We start from the raw sequence: 23,750 nt of genomic DNA, 5'->3' as shown, positions 1-23,750 counted from the left end.
GTACATTGGTTGCGGCCACATCCCCGGTGGGGGGTGTGCAGGAGGCAGCTGGTCAATGTTTCTCTCTCATCAACATTTCTAGCTTTCTATCCCTCTTCCTTCCTCTCTGTGGAAAATCAATAAAATATATTTTTTTAAATGCTAAAAAAAAAAAAAAAAGTGCAGGGTTTAGAAAGCTTCCAGGTGGGTGAACACATCCACCCTGGGAGAGGGATGGAACCTCAGCTCCACACGTACAAAAGCTCTTGTGCTCAGGACCCTCCCAGGTATCACCCTAGGTGTCTCTTCATCTGTATCCTTTATCATATCCCTTAATCTGGTAAAGGTAAATGTTTCTCTGAGTTCTATGAGCCACTCTAGCGAATAATCGAACCCAAGGGAGATGAGGTTATGGGAAACTCTGCTTTGTAGCCAACTCGGGCAGAAGTTATGGGTAACCTGGGGACCTACTGGTTGAGATTGGCATCTTAAGTTGGAGGCAGTCTTGTGGGACTGAGCTCATATAATGTGGTATCTGACACTATCTTCAGGTAGGTAGTGTTAGAAATAAGTTAATTGTGTGAAATGTAGCTGATGACACAGAAATTTTTTATGTGTGTGGGGAGGGGAAACCCACACATTTGATTACCAGTATAAGAAGCGATGTTAACTTGTGAAAGCAAAGGAGACACCCTGGAGATGAAGAACTGGGTTTTTCCCTACCCAAAGGTGGAAATGAGTGTTTTCTAACCCAATATGTTTTACATATTCTTTTACATGCATACTACCAGACACGAAATGAGGAAGGAAAGGCAAAAGAGAAAAAAATTAAGAAGACATTTTCTAAATAATTCACAAATAGGATAGCTCACCTAAAAGCTCAATAAAAATTTACTCAAAATTTTATCTAGACCTACAAAATTTATGAAAGCCATCTACCCCTCAATAGTTCTGAATCCTGCCCCCAACCCAAAAAGAGTTCCTATGGTTTCTCATTAGTCTAAATAAACACAAAATGAAGCTTCATGCTCTTGTTTACTTTCGTTATTATGTAACTGACCTCACAAAAAGTGTGAATTAAGCTCAGTTTACTTCCCCTCTAGACTCCCTTCCTTGGCTGTCCTGGATACAACTATAATAGACAACCAACATATTATTAGAAGAAGCAAGGTTGGTTAAATTTTCGTTAAACCACTCCGATTTGAAATATGGCTGATTTCTTCAAGATCTAAGCATAAGTACATTGGATATCTGTTGTCATAACTTCATTGGCTATTATGTTATACAGTTTCAATTTTATTACATTAGTTTCTGGGTCACTTTGTTCCTCAATTTGTGTTCCTACTTGGTTTTGCTATATGTGCAAAATTAGGCAGCTATGCTATAGAGAGCAGAATACATTTAATCTGTATCCTTGAGGGACATGGGTTGGGATTTGATTAGACATAAAGGCTGTGACTTAACACTAGGAAGGGAACATGCTGTAGTTTATTTGCTGCATGTCCAAGATGGGAGACTAGTTTATTTATTTTTTATATGTTTTTTATTGAGAGAGAGAGAGAGAAACATCAATGTGAGAGAGAAACATCAATTGGTTGCTTCCTTTACACACCTCTACCAGGGATCGAACCCGCAACCTGGGTATGTGCCTTGACTACCAATTGAACCAGTGGCCTTTCAATGCATGGGACTGAGAAGGTTAACTTGAAATGCAGGCAGATGGGGCAGGGTCCAGTGGAAAACAAAGGCAGGTGGAACATAGGCAGGGGCAGACTAATCACAGAAACCAACCAAGCAGAAATAATAAAATGTTTCTGGACTCAAAATGGGAGGCATGGACACCCAGGGAGGGCCTGCAACAGTAAGGTGAACTGAAACAGAAACAGAGAGAGCTCAGCACAGGAAAAGAGGGAGGACACGTAGAAACAGGGAAAATTCAGGACCGTGGCTGAGCAAGAACCATTGAGGGAATCGATCAAGCGATGCCATGGATAGATTTAGAAGCAGGCCTCTAGTGACTATGTACCCCTGGACTACAAAGCGTCAAAGAGGCGGGTCAGCCCATGGAGTCTGAATGTGGGGAGTCTCCGTGTGGGGAGTCTGAATCTGCTTGTAATAAACTTTCCACTGGGTAAAAATCCTTGGATCACCTTTCTGGTTATCAGGATGGCACTCAGCTGAGCCACACCCACCAGGGCAGTGGAAGATTCATTTTGATCTAATGAGTAAATGGAAGCCACATTAGTATTTGATATAATAATTGCTAACATTTATTGAAGGCAGGCACTGTTTTGAGTGCTTTGCATGTATTCATTTGCTTACATTAACAATCCTATAGCGTAGGCACAGCGAATATTTGATTTAGTCACTCCCAGCCATTGTAGATATTTCAAACAGGATATTGAAGACAAGGATGTGGGTACAAAAGTATTGAAAGGACTAGAGAAATAAATGAGAAGAAAATAATATAACGTCAAGAGGCTGCTTCCATAAAATTGGAAGAAAGAAGTAGAAAAAGAAGTTTCCTAGAATGGGCAAGTGTGAATTTGTCTTTGAGACTGGGGCTTTTGTTGCTGCTTAGCAGAAATCCAGGAAATCGCAGGCCTGTGGCTGCTGCTGAAACTACTAATTTTGCTAGAGCCCACAGTTGCCAGCAGCTGCCACTGACACACCTGGCATCTCTATTATAGGAGCCCACCAGAGTTTTTTGCCTCTGCAGAAACCAAAAACTAAGTGATTCCTCTCTCTCTCTCTCTCTCTCTCTCTCTCTCTCTCTCTCTCTCTCTCTCTCTTATTTAGTAGTTTGAATGTTTCTTCTGTTTTATAGTTTTTGGTCTTTTACTTTTAAAATGGGTTTGCAATCTCTGCACAAACTAAATTCCAGAATCAAATTCAATGATTCTCTGTTCCCTTCACTTTTCAATAACCCATGACAATCCCTCTAGCAGAGCCTTTCAGAAAGAAGGTCTAGGAAATGCAGTACCCAGGCTTCCAGTACAGAGACGAGCTTGAGTATCAACAGATAGTATTTGACACAATCCCCATTTTGCAGGTGAGCAAATAATCTGAGTAACTTCTGTACAGTCACATAGTTAATAAGTGGCAGAGCTGGGATTCTAACTCAGGCCTACTTACCCTTCATTCGTCCTTGGTGTATCCTGTTTACTCCAACTAAACCACTTTACTGTGTCATTCACTCACGTTGGGCTCACCTCCACCTTTTCCCCTCTGCTTGACATGCCCTTTCAGCCTCTCTCAAGCCCTGATCAAATGGGAGAATTATTGGTTGTTAGATGTGAAAGCAACCTTAAAATAGTTCCTCCCAGGCAGTAAAATTGAAAATGAAATTTTTTACTCTTTTACCCTTTATAATTCTGTATTTTAATTAATCTTTTTATAAGCATGTATTATTCTAGTAATTAGATAATAACAATGGAGATGATAGGTGATGATGATAGATAGATAAATAGATAGATAGAACAATAAACTCAACTTTTGGTATTTTTTTCTTTGGTCTTTCTGCCACAAAAAATATTCTTCAGTGATTTGACTGAAAACAAAGCAGGAACAGATATTATTGTTTGGACAATAAGTTGATTAACACAGAAAGCCCTTAACATAGGCAAGAGTGTTCAAATACTTTTGATCCAATAAACTTTATTTCATATACATACATGTAAAAGAATAATGTGGGTGAGGATTCCTTACAATGTATACTTTAGGCAGGAATCATTGCTCAAGGTCCTGCTTCAATCTTCTGCACTCTCCTGATACTACACAGGCTAATTCCCCAAACTCTTGTCTATTCTCCAATACCTAAAGCACTCTCCCCCTACCTGCTTCTGACTATGCTCTTCTTAAACTCTCTAAACAGCTTGTCATCTTTTTTGCCTTTAGAGACCCTACAGTTTTTTAAAACCTTATTTCTATGTATGTCCTCTTTCAAAAATACTTTTCTAAAGAGGACATACTGAAGGCCAAGAGATATATGAAACATGCTCAAAGTCAATAATTATCCCAGAGATGCAAATCAAAATGACATTGAGGTACCATCTCACACTTGTCAGAATGGCTATCATCAACAAATGACAAGTGCTTGCAAGGATGCAGAGAAAAAGGAACTCTGGTCCCTGCTGGTAGGAATGCAGACTGGTGCAGCCACTGTAGAGAACAGTATGGGGTTTTCTCAAAAAATTAAAAATGGAACTCCCATTTGACCCAGTAATTCCACTTCTAGGAATATATCCCAAGAAACTAGAAACACCAATCAGAAAGGATATATGCACTCCTGTGTTCATAGCAGCACAATTCACCATAGCTAAGATTTGGAAACAATATATGTGTCCATCAGCAGATGACTGGGTTAGAAAACTGTGGTACATCTACACAATAGAATACTATGCTGCTGTAAAAAGGACGTAACTCCTACCATTTGCAACAGCATGGATTGACCTGGAGAGCATTATGCTAAGCAAAATAAGTCAGTCAGAGAAAGATAAATATCACATGATCTCATTCATGTGTGGAATATAATGAACAACATAAACTGATGAACAAAAACAGTTCCAGAGATAGAGAAACATCAATCAGATAGTCAAACCTCAGAGGAAAGGCAAGGGAGGGTGGGAGGAAGGGGGAGAGATCAACCAAAGGTTTCATATAATCATAACCAATGGAAACAGACACTGGGTGTGGTGGTGAAGGAAATGGGGGGGGGGGGGGGGTAATAAGGACCCATATGTAATATCTTAATCAATAAAGAAAAAAAAATGAAAATCACAAGACTCAATAAGAGGGAATAGAAAAAAATCAATGGAAAAAATCCTCAGGTAAGGATTAACAATAAATAAATAAATAGAAAAAAACCTTATTTCTACCTTAAGACTTTCCTAGATTGTCCCAGGCAAAATATACTGTTACCTAGTTAAATATACTTAAGTTCTACTATTTTATGTCTATGTTTATACTGTTATAGCCTGAGTTGTATTACAATTTTTTGTGTGTATGGGTGCATATTTCTACTAGATTGTGAATCTCAAGAAATAAGAACATAGTTTAATTTATCTGATTTTGGCATGGCACATTTCTTTACACATGTTAAGCATTTAAGAGATGTTATTTGAGATTCATTACATGGGGTTGTGCAGGTCATTCCTCCCAACCATTCCCAACCCCCACCCCCACATACCCCAGAGATTGGGGAATTAGACTGTGTTTTATGAGGAGAGTGCAGAAGATTGAAGCAGGACCTTGAGCAATGATCCTGCCTATTAATCAACTTGTTGGCATATATTCCTACAAGTGTGATCCCTGGCTCAAAACAAAACAAAAGCAAACATTTAGGAAGTGAGTAGCTTATGAACGAAGTATTCTCTTCCTAACAATGCTCTGTCCTGCAGAAAACTTCTGAGAAGTGTGCTCTCCCACTTCTGTTTATTACTTTTCTTATCTGATAACATTTAGAAACGACTCATTTTGAAACACTTCCTGGAAAGTCAAATAGTCGTCAAAAATGTGTTGTTTATCAACCTAAAGGAAAAGAGAGGAGAAAGAGGAAGAGCTCAGCAAATTTCCTAAACATACTTCATGACTCTATGAGGACAGGACAGACAGGACTCGGAGGGCTCCAGTTCGGTGCTAAAGTCTTCAGCTACTGTCTCAGGTTTCTGGTAAGAAGCCCTAGACCCCCTTGATGACTTGAGCCTAGTTTATTTTGCTTTTTATACATGATGATTGGAGGGTCATTATCTTCTCTTTCCCCTTATTCCTTCCCAGCTTATGTATCTTTTATGTTCTCCTCATGTGCACCTTTCTTCTTCTAAATATTCCACATTCTATTTATCTTCAATTTTAATATATCCATTCTGAACTATTAGTGAATTTTTATGTCATTCCCCCCCTCTTAAATCAGCTATGATTCGCCTTCTGACTTTTGATTTCCATTTTCTCCAAAAGTTTTGTTTTGCAAATCCTTGAATATATGCATATATATTCTTATTCTATTTCTCTTTTATTTTTATTTGTCCTTTTTTCTTATTCCTTCTTGCAGACTCTTTCCCTATCACCAGTATTTGACTCTGGAATCTACTTGTCCTATCATAGTTGAATTTTAGTTTCAAATTTTACTTATATTTTTAGTTACTGACAGTCAACTCAGTATTTAAAGTAAAATAAGGAAATTCTCTATTTATCTTTTTTTTATTTAAAATTCTTTATTTTTGCAAGTATTACATATGTCTCCTTTTCCCCGGATTGAGTTCTCCCCAGCACTTCTACCCCCCAGCACATGCCCTCCACCCCTACTGTCTGTGTCCATTGGTTATGCTTATATGCATGCATACAAATCCTTTGGTTGTTCTCTTACCCCTCCCCCACCCTTCCTTGCCTTCCCTCTGAGGTTTGACGGTCTGCTCATTGTTTCTATGTCTCTGAATCTATTTTTGTCCATCAGTTTTACTCTCTATCTTCCATGTAGAGGTAATTTATAGTCAAAACACTTGAAGAATCATAAAAAGTGATCTTATTCTGAAAAACTTTAAAACCATTTTTTTAAATATGTTTTATTGATTCTTTACTGAGAGGAAGGGAGAGGGATATAGAGTCAGAAACACCAATGAGAGAGAAACATCAACTAGCTGCCTTCTGCACACCCCCCACCGGGGATGTGCCCGCAACCAAGGTATATGCCCTTGACCGGAATCAAACCTGGGATCCTTCAGTCTGCAGGCGGACACTCCATCCACTGGGCCAAACCGGCCAGGGCTAAAACTCTTTATTTCAAGACAGATAATATGTGATATTTAAAAAAAAACTCAGACTGGATGACTCAGTTGCTTTATATTGGAATTTTGCTTTTGTCAGTCTTTTTTTTTTTTTTTTTAAATATATTTTATTGATTTTTTACAGAGAGGAAGTGAGAGGGACAGAGAGTTAGAAACATCAATTAGAGAGAATCATCAATCAGCTGCCTCTTGCACACCCCCCACTGAGGATGTGCCCACAACCAAGGTACATGCCCTTGACCGGAATCGAACCCGGGACCTTTCAGTCCGCAGGCCGACGCTCTATCCATTGAGCCAAACCGGTTTCGGCTTTTGTCAGTCTTTAATACTTCAGTCTGTGCAGTTCTCAGTGCCTTTCCCTTCGTTAACAATACCAAAGGCATCTCAGTTATATTATTTTTTTGTCCTAAGAACTTACATGCAGCCCTAGCTGGTTTGACTCAGTGGATAGAGCATTAGCCTGCAGACTGAAAGGTCCTGGGTTCACTCCAGGCAAGGGCACATGCCCAGGTTGTGGGCTAAATCTCCAGTTGCAGGGGGGAGGAGAGGGAAGGAGGGTGCAGGAGGCAGCCAGTCAATGATTCTCTGTCATCATTGATATTTCTATCTCTCTCCCTTCTTCTCTCAAATCAATAAAAATATATATTTTTTAATTACATAATAAAAAATAACTTACATGCATATATGTATAGCCCAGGGATACAGACAATAGTGTGGTGAAGACCTGGTTGGGGGCAGGAAAAAAAGGGGGATATCTGTAATATTTTCAACAATAAAGATAAAATAAAAGTATGTACTAAATAAAAGATGAACATGGTGGATGATGCATATGGGTAGGCTAAATAGCCATCTCAGATGGTGATTGAAGAAAGATGACTGGGTCAGAAAACTATGGTCCATCTACACAATGGAATACTATGCTGCCATAAAAATGAAGGATTTCTTACCATTTGCAACAACCTGGATAGAATTGGAAAACATTATGCTAAGTGAAATAAGCCAGTCAATGAAAGAAAAATACCACATGATCAAACTCATTTGTGGATAATAAAAAGCATTATAAACTGATGAACAAAAAGATAGATGCAGAGGCAGTTAAAGCATCAAACAGAATGTCAAATTATAGCAGGAAGGTTAGGGAGAGAAGGGGGAGATAAAAGATCAACCAAAGGACTTATATGCATTCATATAAGAATAACAACAGCCGGGACCGGTTTGGCTCAGTGGATAGAGCGTCGGCCTGTGGACTGAAAGGTCCCGGGTTCAATTCCGGGCAAGGGCATGTACCTGGGTTTCATGCACATCCCCAGTAGGGGGTGTGCAAAAGGCAGCTGATCGATGATTCTCTCTCATCGATGTTTCTAACTCTCTATCCCTCTCTCTTCCACTCTGTGAAAAATCAATAAAAATATATTAAAAAAAAGAAAAAAAGAATAACAACAGATGCAAAACATTGGTGGGGAGAGGGCATGTTTGGAAGTGGGGGGAGGCAATGGTAAGATATGAATACATATAACACCTTAATTTAAAAAATCCACAAAAAAATTGAATTTATTTAAGGGAAGGGGATGGGGATAGGATACCCAAAGGGGGATAAGATATCCAGCCACAGGGACATTGGGTGGATGATGGCTGCACCCAGGAGCTGAGGTTTCATACTTATACTTCGTCATTGGTGGGAAACTTGTCATCAGTGGGTCTGGTGGCTGAGGTGGTGGCTCGGAATGCGGATGGAATGCAGGTGTGTGACCAGGTGCCTTCAGGACAGTTTCTATTCCTTGTATGCTCTGACTCCCGGTGTCCAGCAAGTTCTTCCCGGTCTTTTGTTCTCCTGTGGCGGGAAGCTTACAAATGGCTGTTAAGGATTGTATTGTCCTACAGGCCTAACATTTCCTTCTTCTATTTGTTAACTATTATTCTTAACTGGGACAAAGGTTTCTATCTTCAGTCAGTCGTCCTAAGGAACCAGGCCCCCTGATGCTGTTGGTGGAGGTGGGGGAAGATACATGAATAAAGTTACCTCACATATCAGAAACCAACCAGCTGGCAGCTTAGTATGTCCATTACTGTAAGGAAGGGTGAAACTATCAGAACAATTCATGTAGTAGTTGTTAGATACCAAAAAACAATAACTAGAGCACCTAGTAAAAGTCCGACATTCGCCTCAGGGAGCTACTGCAGCAACCCTAAGAGCAAACATCCCTACGTTCTTTTCCAGGACAGTGGGTCCCAAAGCATAACAGTCCCTGTATGTGACGTTCTTCCCAAAATGAATAGAATGAGAATAATTCTGTATATTAGCAATAGGTGACCCAAGTCCTACCAGGCAAGATGGGAAGGACCATTCTACATAGGTCCCTCCTTGAGGTGTTCCTAGGTTCAGTCACCCATTCTTCCCTTTCTGGCGCCCTCTTCACTTTGGTGTGATGGATTCTGGGCTTTACCCCTGGAGTGATGAGAAACACGCCCCAGGGTCCTGTTCATGTTGATTGTCCATGTTGATCGTCCATGAGAAACACGCCCCAGGGTCCTGTTCATGTTGATCTACTCATGTTTTGAGTAGAGCTCTGTCTCCTGCGAAGAAGGAATGGGGGGGGGGGGGGGGGAGGTTGTGGGGAGGCGGGGGGGGGGGTAGAATGGGGGGGGGGAATCCCTAGCACATGCCAAATCATTCATTACAGTCGGTGTTTGATGAAGATGCTGGGTAGAGTTTATTTGTGATACCCAGGGCTGAGGAAACCTGAGGAGTGGTTTGGGTCCTGAGGCAGTCACAGAGTCACCTGTCTAGTTCTGCTGCTTTTCTGGGCCTGCAGCTGAAATACAACTGAAGCTGAAATACAACTGAAGCCTAGATGTTATCTTCAGGAAAGAAAATGTCAGGGGGGTCTAAACTGCCTGACTAGTGATATGAAAGGGGAGGATTGGTTATCTTGGGAGCGAGGTTCTTGTTTTCCCAGTTTTGCCCTTTGCTAGACATCTGGAGCTTTCTGCGCAGGTGAGTTTCTGCATCTGGCCCATCGTCCTTGCTCTGAGGGTCTAACATTCGGGGGGGGGGGGGGGCCTGTCTAACATTTCCCCCCCATAAAGACTTTTGGCCCTGAATTCTTTCAGAGAAAAGGGGACATCGTGTCTCTTCTACAGATGCTTTCTGCTGAAAGAGGGAGTTATTTTCCTTTAAAGCCAAAAATCCTTGCTCTCTGTCAGAAGGAAGATGAGGCCTAGACATAAAAGGAAGTTGTGGTGGTGTATAAGGGTGGTATCTCCTGAGTTCAAGTAGGGCTTGAACCGGTAGGCACAAACTGTTTTGTAAACTTTAGTATTATTGGGGCAAGCTAGAACAATAAGAATTATGACAAATGATCTGGTGCAGTGGTCAGCAAATTCATTAGTCAACAGAGCAGTACAATGATTTAAATTTCTTTTGAGAGCCAAATTTTTTAAACTTAAACTTCTTCTAGCGCTACTTCTTCAAAATAGACTCGCCCAGGCCGTGGTATTTTGTGGAAAAGCCACATTCAAGGGCCAAAGAGCCTCATGTGGCTCGCGAGCTGCAGTTTGCTGACCACGGATCTGGTGAAAAGAAAGAGTCATTAGTTTGGAGGATTGTAGTCAAATATTTATGAAAACTAGGGAAAAAATCAGAATCTAGTTTAGACTCATGGGTGGAAAATAAAACTTTGAAGATAATGAACTGAACTTGAGTCTAACATTTACAACTGTGAAGGTGGAATCTATTGAAACACATCCTCCCCTCTAAAATCACCCTCATTTTTATTAAATTGCCAAATTGAGACCAATTTATTTACTGTATGTAGTTTAGTTTCAATATGGTCTGATAGTTTACATGAACACAAGAATAGCAATTGATTAAACATAGGCTTTCAAAAACCTTCTTTGCCAGAAACTCAAGATTGAGACTTAATTAGCCTCTAGGGCAAAGAAGACGAGTCACCTACTTGCCACCACGTTTGCCTGCAATACCTGTAGAATGTAGTGAATTCCTCAAGTTTTTGAGGTCCCCAATGATATCTTGAGGTTCCTTCTTTGTCATCTCTCAGGAAAGCAACCTTGTTCCTTACCTGAAAAGACTGCCATGAACCACAGGATCAAACAAGGTACCAGGCCATTTCTCATAAGTGGCTTTTGATTGGCTCCAATCTGTTTTGAGAATGCTTTGCCCAGAGTCTAAGCATCTCTCTCTCAGACATAACATTCCAGTCAAAGTCTTGGTTAATAAAACCATAATTAGAAACTGGTCTTACTAAATTCATGCAAAGAAACTTATTGCATGACTTACTCGTTAAGAATTACCAAATTCTGGAGGGATAAGATAGGGAGAAAAATATAAAAGCTTCCATATTGCTTATGAAGGTATAATTTACCAAATTATTCTAGGGAATGAAAAAAATATTTTTTATATTTTAAAGAGATGACCTGGCCTGTTTAGAAATCTCTAATTTAGAGTAAGTCAGAGTCCTTGTTACGAATTTTTCCAAAGACTTAACTAATGTAATTGAAAATGCATCAGAGAAAAATAATGATGTTCTGCAAATGACAAACTTGAGTGACATATTTATAGAATTGACCATAAAACAATTGACAAAGAATGTTGCTTTTCTGTAAGATATGTCAGACAATTTTTGGTAAATAATAATTATTATAAAATGACATAAAAGAACAATATAAAGTTTAGAGTTTAAATATATATATATATATATATATATATATATATATGAAGAACAAACAAGATGCAAGGTTTTAAAAGTAGTGAGCACTGGAGACAATTCATAAATGCCCCAATGTGTGGATTACAAACATCTGAAGTACTACTGCCAGATGCTTCCCATAGGGAAACTTACTCTAGGCTTGTCCGGTGTCACTAACAAAAGACCTGTTACTCCTTAAAATCTTCTTTTTGAACTTGGCTCTGAATCTTTGCAAGTTCCTTCCTAGAGCAGACTGAAATTTCTAGAATATTCACATTAACAAAAATATAGATGTATTATTATTTGGCAAAGCTTCCCATGTAATTTTTCAAGCATATTACATGGGTTTAATTAGTTTAAAAACTTAGGAGAGAGAATGAATCCTTGAGGTATTCCAGGGCCCATGGAATAGCTCAAAGTTGTTTCTCTGTTGGAAAGTCTTTTGAAATTTAAACTTTGGAAAGGTTGTCATATATACTTAACCAATGTATTATATTATAAATATTTTGTAAATCTAGGTAGAATAAAATGTTAACAAAAGAAACATTCAGCCGAAACCGGTTTGGCTCAATGGATAGAGCATCGGCTTGGGGACTGAAAGGTCCCGGGTTCGATTCCGGTCAAGGGCATGTACCTTGGTTGCGGGCATATCCCCAGTATGGGGTGTGCAAGAGGCAGCTGATCGATGACTCTCTCTCATCGATGTTTCTAACTATCTCTCTCCCTTCCTCTCTGTACAAAATCAATAAAATATATTTAAAAAAAAAAAAAAAAGAAAGAAACATTCAAACCTTAAAAAATGTTTGTGAGTTTATTTGAGTCAAACTACAATTGCTGGGAAGCAGAATCTCAACACATTGAGATAATGCTCCAGAGAATGGTGGTTTTTTTCATCTATTTTCATAAATTACAATCAAAGGAGGAGACATAAGTGGGCTACATGAAATCCGTTGGCATAGATTAGTGAGGTGGGAGAAAGCAAAGGGGCGGGGGGAACCTCTGGAATTGGAATAAAAGTTAAATGATATGCCGAAGCCGGTTTGGCTCAGTGGTAGAGCGTCGGTCTGCGGACTGAAAGGTCCCGGGTTTGATTCCAGTCAAGGGCATGTATCTTGGTTGCGGGCACATCCCCGGTAGGGGGTGTGCAGGGGGCAGCTGGTTGATGCTTCTCTCTCATCGACATTTCTAGTTCTCTGTCTCTCTCCCTTCCTCTCTGTAAAAAATCAATAAAATATATATATTTTTTTAAAAAGTTAAATGATAGACATGTGCTTCTTTTACATAGGTGAGCATAATTAATGGTCAACAATTAACATGATAACAACAACAATAATAATAAGGGAATTTGTGATCTGTGCCCTGGAACCATTTGTTGTGCCCTGCAGTGTCCAGAAAAAGGGCACAGGCATGTTATCTTAGATGCAAAAAGATAATAGGCTCAGTAAAGATTGAAGTTGATCTTTGTCAGGGAAGATACTGGCTAGGACTTGAATACCGTTATAAACTGCTTTTTAATGAAAAGGTTTTAACTTCAGACCATCCTCTGTGGTTACTTTAGGTCTATGAATTTTCTGGGCTGCCATGCAGGCCTTCCTTGAGTTAGTCAGGTTAGCATGTGGCCCCTTTCATCCACAAAAGGTATAGCTTTATGGTGACAATTTTATTAAAGGCTGCTGATTGAACTTAAAGTGATTTTGATATTAAATATTTTGTCTAGATCGTAGGATTCTATTGAAGTTGTGTATTTAATTTTTTTTATATTAAAGTTCAGTTTCCATGAATATTTTTTAAAATATATTTTATTGATTTTTTACAGAGAGGAGAAGAGAGGGATAGAGAGCTAGAAACGTCAATGAGAGAGAAACATTGACCAGCTGCCTCTCGCACACTCCCCATCGGGGATGTGCCCACAACCAATGTACATGCCCTTGACCGGAATCAAACCTGGGACCCCTCTACCACTGAGCCAAACCTGTTTCGGCATGAAGTTGTGTATTTAATTTATGTAGGCCAATAAAGCATTATGCCCTCGTAGTGCGGTCCAAACATTACACATAACGTACAGACAAATACGTGAAGACCATGAACAACCAGCATTTCTTAGATTGACATTTATGAACACACTTGAAACACACTCACTTCAAGAAACACACCTTCAACAAAGCACTAGACATTGCATCAACAGCTCCAAATTTACTTTATAGAGTTTCTGTAACAAAAGCTAAAATCAGGGGAACTTAAAACTTGTCTAACAGTAATGTTTTGGAACTTCATGCTATTTTAGAATATCTAGATGCTTATCATTTAACTCAGCAATGCTCCAAAGTTTTTAAGTTACCAAAGGCTTTGGAAAAGTATGTATAGGCACATGAGGCTGGAGAAAAGGCGGGGAGGGGGGGGGGAGCAGGCCCCGCTGCTTTTCCCAGGCCTCCAGCAGTTTCCTTAGAGATAACATGCTAAATTGTGTGATGATAGTAGCCCGGCTGTTATGTGTTTGCAGTTTTGTAGTAAAGGACGTTGCTCTTTGGGAAGGGAGATGGCGAGAAGGCAAAATCGGGGGTTCCATGTGGTTTTGGGGGGTTTGGTGTGGAGGCATAAACGATAGGACAGGAGAAGCAGAGGTCAGGGTGGTGATGGAGCTCAAAGAAGGCCTGGACATAGGGAATCTCTGACGATTTGCTTGGGCAGTGGCAGTATAAATCCAATTGGAGAATGGTGGATAATTAATTAACAGTGCCATCCTGGGGCCTGATCTCCTGATGTGCAGTCATGTGCCCTAGCTGGTTTGGCTCAGTAGACAGAGCATCAGCCTGTGGACTGAAGGGTCCCAGGCTCACTTTCAATCAAGGGCACATGCCTGGATTGTGGGCTCCATCCCCACTGTGGGGCATATAGGAGGCAGCCCATCAATGATTCTCTTCCATCATTGATGTTTCAGTCTCTCCTTCTCCCTTCTGCTCTGAAATCAATAAAAATATATTTTTTTAAAATAAATTAGACAATGTGTGGCCATGCTGCATTGCAATAAAAAAAGAAAAAAGAAGAAGAAGCAGCCGAATCCGGTTTAGCTCAGTGGATAGAGCGTCGGTCTGCGGACTGAGTGGTCCCAGGTTCGATTCCAGTCAAGGGCATGTACATTGGTTGCAGGCACATCCCCAGTAGGGGATGTGCAGGATGCAGCTGGTCGATGTTTCTCTCTCATCGATGTTTCTAGCTCTCTAGCTCTCTCCCTTCCTCTCTGTGTTAAATCAATAAAATATATTTTAAAAAGAAGAAGAAGAAAAAGAAGAAGAAGAAGAAGAAGAAGAAGAAGAAGAAGAAGCAGCAGCAGCATTTGTGTCTAGCTCTGTCTCGTAAATGGAGGGCCTTACGAGTCTGTAAAAGGCCGGCCAGAGGTGAGTCCTTAGGAAGGGATGAGATTGAATTGCCCATGGTGTCACTGCCATACGGGCATTTGCAGGGGGAAACCAATGGCCAGCACCCCAGCCTGGTTACTGCTCCTTCCTTGTGCTGAAGCTTATTCCAGGAGGCATCCCTCCATAACTAGAAAAGACTAAGTTCGGGACTCAGTGAACCCCCAGTGGCTAGGGATAAAGAGGGGTGCCCCCCCCCCATGCCGAAACTCACATGCGAAATCTCACAGTCCCCCAAATAAAATCTTACAGGGCGTTTTGGACAGGGGTTTGGGCGATGTGTGGTTTTCATAGTGTGCCTCCATTGCTTGGGCATGTGCTTGCGACCAGTGAGCTGCCTAGAGCAATCTTGCCGGTTCCCAGCCCAGTTTATCCTGTCACGGGAATCTTCTAGCAGCAGCCACACTAGAGGCGTTTATTTTTATTTTATTTTTTAAAATTTCTTTATTGATTAAGATATCACATATTTGTCCTCAACCCCCTATTCTAATCCCCCACGCCCACCTCACTCATGCCCCCATCCCCCTATTGTCCTTGACCACTGGTTAGGCTCATATGTGTGCACATAAGTCCTTTGGTTGATCTCTCCCTTTTATCTCCATCCTCTCTTTAAGGTCCAACAGTCTGACCCATGGCTCCTTATCTCTGGGTCTGTTTTTGTTCATCAGTCTATGCTGTTCACCATTTCCCCTAGATGGGTGAGATCATGTCCTACTGGAAATATACTTATAAGAATAAAAAATGAGACAAGCAATAATCATTATGCTAAAAAGTATATGAATCAGTCTGTAGTGAGTTTCTTTCTGGGCCACCAGTTCTTTGAGACCCAATTTCAATGTCAAACAGTTCCTTATGTGTACATGTCAGCAATGATATTTCAGTTCTGGGCACACTAGAGGCTTTTAAAAGACCGAAAATGGTGGCCCCAAGGGGAGCCGAGAGTCTTGGTCCCTAGTGCCCTCTTCCCAAAAATGAAGAAACTCACCCATTAGTAGAAATCAGAAGGTCTGATGATCCGGCACTCCTGCTGCTGCTTGGGAGTCCGAAGGCCTTGGTCGCTGTAAGACTAAAAGTCGTCAAGGGTAGGGGAGGAGTGAGGGGAAGGGAAGAAAGCTTCCCTCTGGATATCCCCTTACAAGCCGCCAAAATGAAAGGTGAACATGGTGGATGGTGGATGCAGGCAGGCTAAATAGCCATCTCAGGAAGTAATTAAAGAAAAATGAATTTATTTAAGGGGAGGGGGTGGGGGACAGGAGACCCCAAGGGAAGGGCTGCACAGCACCCAGCCACGGGGACCTTGGGTCAATAAGAGCAGCACCCAGGAGCTGGCGTTTCATCCTTATAAGCAGTCACTGGTGGGTCTAGGGGCTGAGCTGGCGGCTTGGAATGCTCAAGTGTGATCAAGTGCCTTTAGGACAGTTTCCAGTTCCTTGTGTGGTCTGATCTGACTCCTGGTGCCCTGCAAGTTTTTCCTGGTATTTTGTTCTCCTGAGGCGGGACTCACAAATGGCCCTTAAGGATTGTGTTGCCCTACAGGCCTCACACTAAATGTCAAAAGAGGGAGGGAGGGAGGGAGAGAATCAGCCTGACAGCTATTGGACCTAGGATTTGGGACCTCCTATTTGCATATGTAAAAGTCAACTAATTTGTTGAGTATCCGTGTCAAAAAAAAACAAAACTGCAAAATAAAAATAGAGACAATGAGAGATGATTGCTGAGTTTATTTTCAGTTCTAGCATTCTCTGACTCTATCCTGTCCTCTGTGTTTTATGAATCTATGCATGAATGTGTGTGTTGGAGTAGGACATGGGATCAGGGTCATTGTCATGCACAAAAAGAAAGGAAGAGACCCTAACAGGACTTGAATATTTGAATAGATAAGGCTAAGGGAAAGGGAATGAAGATAACTTTCGTTTAAGTATTATCTTGTTGACTGACTCAGTTACTTTAACTTCCGCTAATTACTTAAGATCCTATGTCAACATTGGGTTAACTCAGCAGAACTACTTCCAAGTGACAAAAATATATTGGGCCTTTATAAAGGGAAACATAAAATGCTGTTACAGCTACTGAGACTGGGAACTGAAAAACAAGGAGGAAGTTAGAAGAGACAGTATCCTTACTGGAGTAAATGGATAAAATAATATTTAATTTTTAAGTCATATAAGGCACTGTGCTAAATTCTGTGGGGCAAGCTTTTAGGAACAAGACTCATTGTTACTGTCATGAAAGGTAAGGGCATTATGATAAATAGGACAGCCACTATAATAATTAAAATACCAGATAAAATGTGTCATTGCACAGAGACTATGAAAAGAGATTCAACTCTCTCTCTCTCTCTCTCTCTCTCTCTCTCTCTCTCTCTCTCTCTCTCACACACACACACACACACACACACACACACACACATTAAGAGGCTGAAGAATTAATTTCTGATTGGGATTATTAGAGGAAGTTTCAAGGAAAATATAATATTTGAACTGATCTTGAAGAATAACTAGGATTTTAACAGGTAGAAATTAAAGATGGAAGAAAGAAGAGGTTAAGGTAAAGGACATAATTGCAGATAGAAGTAAACTTCATTAGCTAAAGTGCAGAAAATAGCATTAACTTGGAATAGTGAGCTGTTCAAGAAAACTATAAAGTATGGTACATTCAGAATTAGGGGAGGATAATGTCACAGAGGCCAAAAGAAGAGAGTGTCAAGGAGTTAATGTATCAAATGATACATATTATATTCTAGAGGATGGAGATAGGGAAAAAGGTGCTTTGATTTGTTATTTAGAGGTAATTTTAGTGAAATGATAGAAGCAGAAGGCCAACTACACAAAAGTTGAGAAGTGAGTGGTCAGAACAACAGAGCACAAAACAAGCCAGTATCTTTGAAAAAGAGAAAATAGGCTAAATTAAGACACTTAAGGAACATAACATTCTGAGGCAAATTTGATCCTAAGTTGAATATAATTGTGGGCAAATCAGCTATAAAAGATATTTTGGGGACAGTTGAAAGAATTGAATCAAGACTGAGTGATCCTTAAGGTACAATCATACTGTATACTGTGGAGACTGATAACTGAAAAAAAGAAAGCAGTTTATAAAACAATATGCATTTATACCCACATTCATAGCACTGTTATTCACAATAGCTAAAAAGGTGGAAGCAACTCAAATGTCCATTGACCAATGAATTCATAAACAAAATGTGACCAATACATACAATGAAATAGTATTCAGCTTTAATAACGAATAAAATTCTGACACATGCTATAATTTGGATGAATCTTAAGGATATTATGCTAAGTGAAATAAGCTAGACACAACAAAGATGAATGCTATATGATTCTACCTGTAACCATATAAACATTGCATAGAAACAAAATAGAATGATGGTTACAAGGGGTTAGGGGAGAGGGAACTAGGGAGTTGTCAAATAGTAGAGAGTTTTAGTTTTGCAATGTGAGCAAGTCCTTGATTTTGCACAATAATGTGAATATTCTTAACACTACCGAACTATACGCTTAAAAATGGTTAAGATAGTAAATTTTTGTTATTGAGAAGCCCAGATGGGTGGGTGGGACCTACCTAAATAAATAAATATTCTATCTGAGAAAGTTCTGTGTGATCCAATGTGAGGTCAAGGAGTACAAACTAAAACAGTTGGCCCGTGCAGTTCTACATCATTATGTGGGAAGGTTAGATTTCCAAGATACCCATTTTTAAAAAGATAATGTTACTTTAAATACGTTTGTTTCTTTTTTGTTGCAGAAATTTAGCAATGGAATATTTCCCGCCCTGTGACAGGGCATAGGCCAGGCTGGGGACATCCCCCCAAACCCCTCCTCCAAGTGCACGAATTTCGTGCACCAGGCCACTAGTATGTATATAAAAGATCCAGGAGGTATAAATTAAGGTGCTAAAGTAGTAATCAATCCCCGGCCAGTTTGGCTCAGTGGATAGAGCGTCAACCTGCAGACTGAGAGGTCCTGGGTTCGAATCCAGTCAAGGGCATGTATCTTGGTTGTGGGCACATCCCTAGTGAGGGGTGTGCAGGAAGCAGCTGATTGATGTTTCTGTCTCTTCAATGTTTCTTACTCTCTATCCCTCCCCCTTCCTCTCTTCAAAAAATCAATAAAATATATATTTTAAATAATAATAATAAAATAGTAATCAATGACTGGTAGCATATGGGATTTTTATTTTTTATATGTTTTTATTAATTTCAGAGAAGACGAGAGGGAGATAGAAACATCAATGACAAGAGAAAATCACTGATTGGCTGCCTCCTGCACAGCCCCATACTGGCAACCAAGCCCACAACCCAGGCATGTGCCCTGACTGGGAATCAAACCATGACCTCCTGGTTCATAGGTCAACACTCAACCACTGAGCCACTTCTGCCAGGCTAGTTTCTTATCCTTATTTGTCTATATTTTTCATGCATATATTCTGCTTCTGTTAATATTGTATAAAGCTATTGTTTCTATTATATTCAATACAAAACAAATAAACAAGAAAGAACTAATGGATGGTGAGAAAAATCAATGCCAAGAGTGTACACAATTCTTGAAAAATTGAACAGGAAAAGGAAAAGTTGATGTTGTATTTAAAAGATATAACTGAGTCTATGACCTTTTTCTGTGGTGATGAGTCCTTTGAAAATCTGGTAGGGAATGGATAGACCTCTGCCCTTGAGGAAATGAAAATATGTACAGTTAAAATTTCCCCTATCGTTTGAGGTAAAAATGGGGCTTCTAAAAGCCTTTTCATGGAGTTAAAGTTAGGAACCTCTGGTATAAAAGTTATTGTTTGTTTGTCCATTAGACTTGTTTATTTGTTTTTGAATATTAAGTAAGGAAAGTAATCAGTGGAGAATGAAAGATTAAAAGTCCAAAAAAAAGGGAGAAATTTACATTGATATAAACTTCCAAATGAGTTCTTTTGATACACACTTAGATACAGATTTAAATGGTCTATCTGAACCTGACCAGCATGGTTCAGTGGTTCAGTGTCCATCTATGAACCAGGAAGTCACGGTTCAGTTCCTGGTCAGGGCACATGCCTAGGTTGCAGGCTCGATCTCCAGTGTGGGGCATGCAGGAGGCGGCCAATCAATGATTCTCTCTCAGCATTGATGTTTCTATCTTTCTTGCCCTCTTCCTTCCTCTCTAAAATACATTTTTAAGTAAGTAAATAAATAAATAGTCTATCAGAGAAAGTTTTGTGTAATCCAATGTGAAGACAAGGAATACAAACTAAAACAGTGTTAAGGGCCCATGCAGTTCTACATGATTATATGGGAAAGATACCCATTTTTAAAAAGATAATGTTACTTTAAATATGTTTGTTTCTCTTTTTTGCAGAAATTTAGCAATGGATTATTTCCCTGATGAGACCAATTCAACGGACATACACTCCCAGCCTTCGTATAAGCCCCCAATAATTCTGTCCATGGTCATTCTCAGCCTCACTTTCTTATTGGGATTGCCAGGCAACGGGCTGGTGCTGTGGGTGGCTGGCCTAAAGATGAAGTGGACCGTGAACACTGTTTGGTTTCTCCATCTCACACTAGCAGACTTTCTCTGCTGCCTCTCCTTACCCTTCTCCCTGGTTCACTTGGCTCTCCAAGGACACTGGCCTTATGGTTGGCTCCTATGCAAGCTCATTCCTTCCATCATCATCCTCAACATGTTTGCCAGCGTCTTCCTACTGACTGCCATTAGCTTGGACCGCTGCCTTCTGGTACTCAAGCCCATCTGGTGCCAGAATCACCGCAACGTGAGGACAGCCTTCGCCATCTGTGGATTTATCTGGGTGATGGCTTTTGCAATGTGCATACCTGTGTTCATGTACCGGGAAACGTTCCCCGTAGACGACCAAACTATGTGTGGCTACAATTATGGGAGCAATAGCTCACCAGATTATTCATACTACTCTTACGATCAACTGGAAAATGGGTCTCCTGACTATTCCAATGTTCAGTTGCTTGAAAAAATGGTTGACAAGTCAGATGCTTTCTCTTCACAAAGAAATGATCATCCTTGGACAACTACCACTCTCCTCCAGTCTGAAACATTTCAAAGACCTCCTGGAGATTCAGTCCCTGTGGGTTCAACTAGATTATCTAATCAACATCCATATTATAATTTAATTAAACCTGATAATGAGGCCTCCCCAACAACCCCCATTGGCCTTCCCATTGAAGATCACAGAATTAACTCACAGGATGACTCTGATGCTTTCCTCTCTACCGATTTAGAACTTTTCTCTAATACCTCTAGTAATGCTGTATACACAATTGTGCCACCACAATATTTCCAGTACTATACTTATACTGAAGGACACTTTGAACCTAGCAATAAAGTTCCAACACCGGAGGTGATAATAACCATCACTAGGCTAGTGATGGGTTTCCTGCTGCCCTGTATTGTCATGGTGACCTGTTATAGTCTCATTATCTTCAAAATGTGGGGTCGCTCGATCAAGGCTCAGAGCAAAACCTTCCAGGTGGCCATAGTGGTGGTGGTGGTCTTCATTGTCTGCTGGGCCCCATACCACATTTTTGGAGTCCTCTTTTTGTTTTATCACTCAGAGTTTGAAGGGAGCTTGAAGGAAGCTCTGCTAGCCTGGGACAGTGTGGCCATTGCTCTAGCATCTGCCAATAGTTGCTTCAATCCCTTCCTCTATGCCCTTATGGGGAAAAACTTTAGGGAGAAAGCAAGGCAGTCTGTGCAGGGCATTCTGGAGGCAGCTTTCAGTGAGGGGCACACACATTCTACCAGTTATACTCAAAGCAAAGGCTTTTCTAAAACCAACACCAGCACAGCTGTGTGAGGATATGGAGCATTTGACTCAAGCACTTGACCCAAGCAGAGCTTCTTAGCTATTCACCACGTGTGACATGTCTCTAAAAGAGCAAGGGACTTGGTGAACAGGGATTTCGGAAAACACCGAAGACTCAACCTTGAGGCCTTCCAAGTGTGGTCCCAGACTAGTGACATCAGTATACCATGGAAACTCTCTGCTCGAACCTGACTTGAAAACAAGTTCTCTTGTTTCTGACGAATGCTATGTCTGAGAGACAATGCACAAATTAATCTGTTTCTATCCCAAACTGAGCAACCCTGAGATAAATGAGAATCTAATCTGTTGTAAAATGTTTCCTTCCATCCTTAAATTTTTTATTTAGTATATCGAAATCCCCTTCCATATTCATTTTAAAACCAATTGCTCTAGCTCTGAGTGAAAGATGATCATTTATTCTATGGCTTTATTGTTATACTGTTGGGGGGGGTGGTTTTAAATAAAGAGAAGGGGAGGTAGTAAAGGGTAAAGGGGCCAAATATAGTGACACAAGATTATTTGACTTTGGTTGGTGGGCATACAAAGCAATATATACAGATCATGTATCATAGAAACGTATACTTGAAACCTATATGGCCGTATTAACCAATGTCAATACATGTAATGAAATAAAAATAATTTTTTTTGAAGAAATAGTTTATGAAAACAAGGATTTATGAGTCTGGAGCAAGCACAATGCCAGACACGTCCTGTTTGGAATACTCATGAATACCGGACACAATTCCAAGTGTCCTTTATTGTAACTGATTAAGCATCTCTCGTGTAAACACAAGACGACTAAGGCATCTAACAACTTACTCATGATCTGTAATGTAAGCTGCCCTTTGAGGAGTTCTCTCATCTGTTTCCTCTATCTGCTTATAGGTAGAGCCATCTTCCTTCCACTCTTTGTCTTCTTAAATAACTTAATTCCCTTATTTCTCTTCCACCCCTAAGTCTTCTTTCATTTTAGAATTTGTACCTTTACTAACCTCTAATTTCAAAAATTTAAAATCACTGAAAAATGATTGAGTACCCACCAGGAATACCATCAAACTTATTAAAACATGACTATAGGTATTTTTCATGTTATAATCACCAGGTGTGTGTGTGTGTGTGTGTGTGTGTGTGTGTGTGTGTGTGTATTTAGGTTTCTAAATTAAATATTTTCCAAGTAATACATACACATAGTTTAAAGCCATTTGAGGTTTATAATGAAATCTGAGAAGTTTCCTGCCATACTCTGCCCTCCCATCGCCCTTTTCTGAAGTAACAGTTGCACAATTTTATATGTTCCTTCTGATCTTTGCCATGATGTTTCTAAGTCATGGGCTTATGCTGATCATTTTTGTAGATAATGATAAAATGACTTCTGATTTTGCAAAATGAAGAATTTTATCCAAGCACATATTCATATTTCTTGTTTATCCAGAGTCCCAATATTCATTAACTATCACACTTTAATTTGTTCATGACCACACATTTTCTTCTACTTTCTCCATTCCAACCCTACATATATGCATATAGCTTTCCATCTATCCTTCTTTCATTTTATAAAAGCACTGTTCAACTCCCTATTACCTTCTCATTTTTCTGTATATAAACCTGTATGTGTTAAACATTTAAAGTTTCAGGTTTGTTAAACATAGTTTCATCAAAGCTGAATACAGTGTTTTAATGTAAAGACAGAAAATTAAAAGTTGAGGTGAGGGTCTGAACTACAAATTTGTTATAAAGTATTATACAGGAAATTTCAAACAACTAGGAATTCTTTCACTTGTGAGGTAATGTCTAATATGATGTATATTTGCAATGCTAACTTTTATTTTAATCTGCTTATATTTTTTATGGAAATAAATGCTTTCTCATGATTCCTTGCAAGACTCAATAGATTTGTGGATTCTGTTCATTGTGTGATACTCAGAATATATCAAATCTCTAGATATGCAGCAAATAAATCTTATTGGGAATATCTATAGTCTTGCTATAATAGCAGTTGGCTAGGCTTCTGGAAATCCCAACATCTCCTA

General features: G+C 39.9%; 1 protein-coding gene across 2 annotated transcripts; it reads left to right on the top strand.

The window, feature by feature from the left end:
• The first annotated feature begins 5,530 nt into the window (after positions 1 to 5,530).
• On the top strand, positions 5,531 to 22,952 carry C3AR1 (complement C3a receptor 1). 2 transcript variants are annotated; one of them, XM_084879650.1, is made up of 2 exons: positions 5,531 to 5,648; positions 20,241 to 22,952. In XM_084879650.1, exon 2 carries the CDS (start codon positions 20,251 to 20,253, stop codon positions 21,709 to 21,711), a length of 1,461 nt encoding a protein of 486 aa, XP_084735776.1. In that variant the 5' UTR covers positions 5,531 to 5,648; positions 20,241 to 20,250; the 3' UTR covers positions 21,712 to 22,952. The 2 variants fall into 2 exon arrangements, with proteins under 2 accessions (XP_084735776.1, XP_084735777.1); XM_084879651.1 differs by lacking the exon at positions 5,531 to 5,648 and adding an exon at positions 14,733 to 14,862.
• Positions 22,953 to 23,750: the final 798 nt, after the last annotated feature.

Source organism: Pipistrellus hanaki, assembly GCF_964339955.1.
Source record: "Pipistrellus hanaki genome assembly, chromosome: 3".
Taxonomy (NCBI): Eukaryota; Metazoa; Chordata; class Mammalia; order Chiroptera; family Vespertilionidae; genus Pipistrellus; species Pipistrellus hanaki.
Note: the sequence above shows the minus strand (reverse complement) of the source record. Positions and strands in the feature narration are given on the sequence as shown.

Coding starts and splice junctions, on each gene's coding strand:
- C3AR1 (XM_084879650.1), top strand. CDS start 20,251: ATGGATTATTTCCCTGATGAGACCAATTCAACGGACATACACTCCCAG.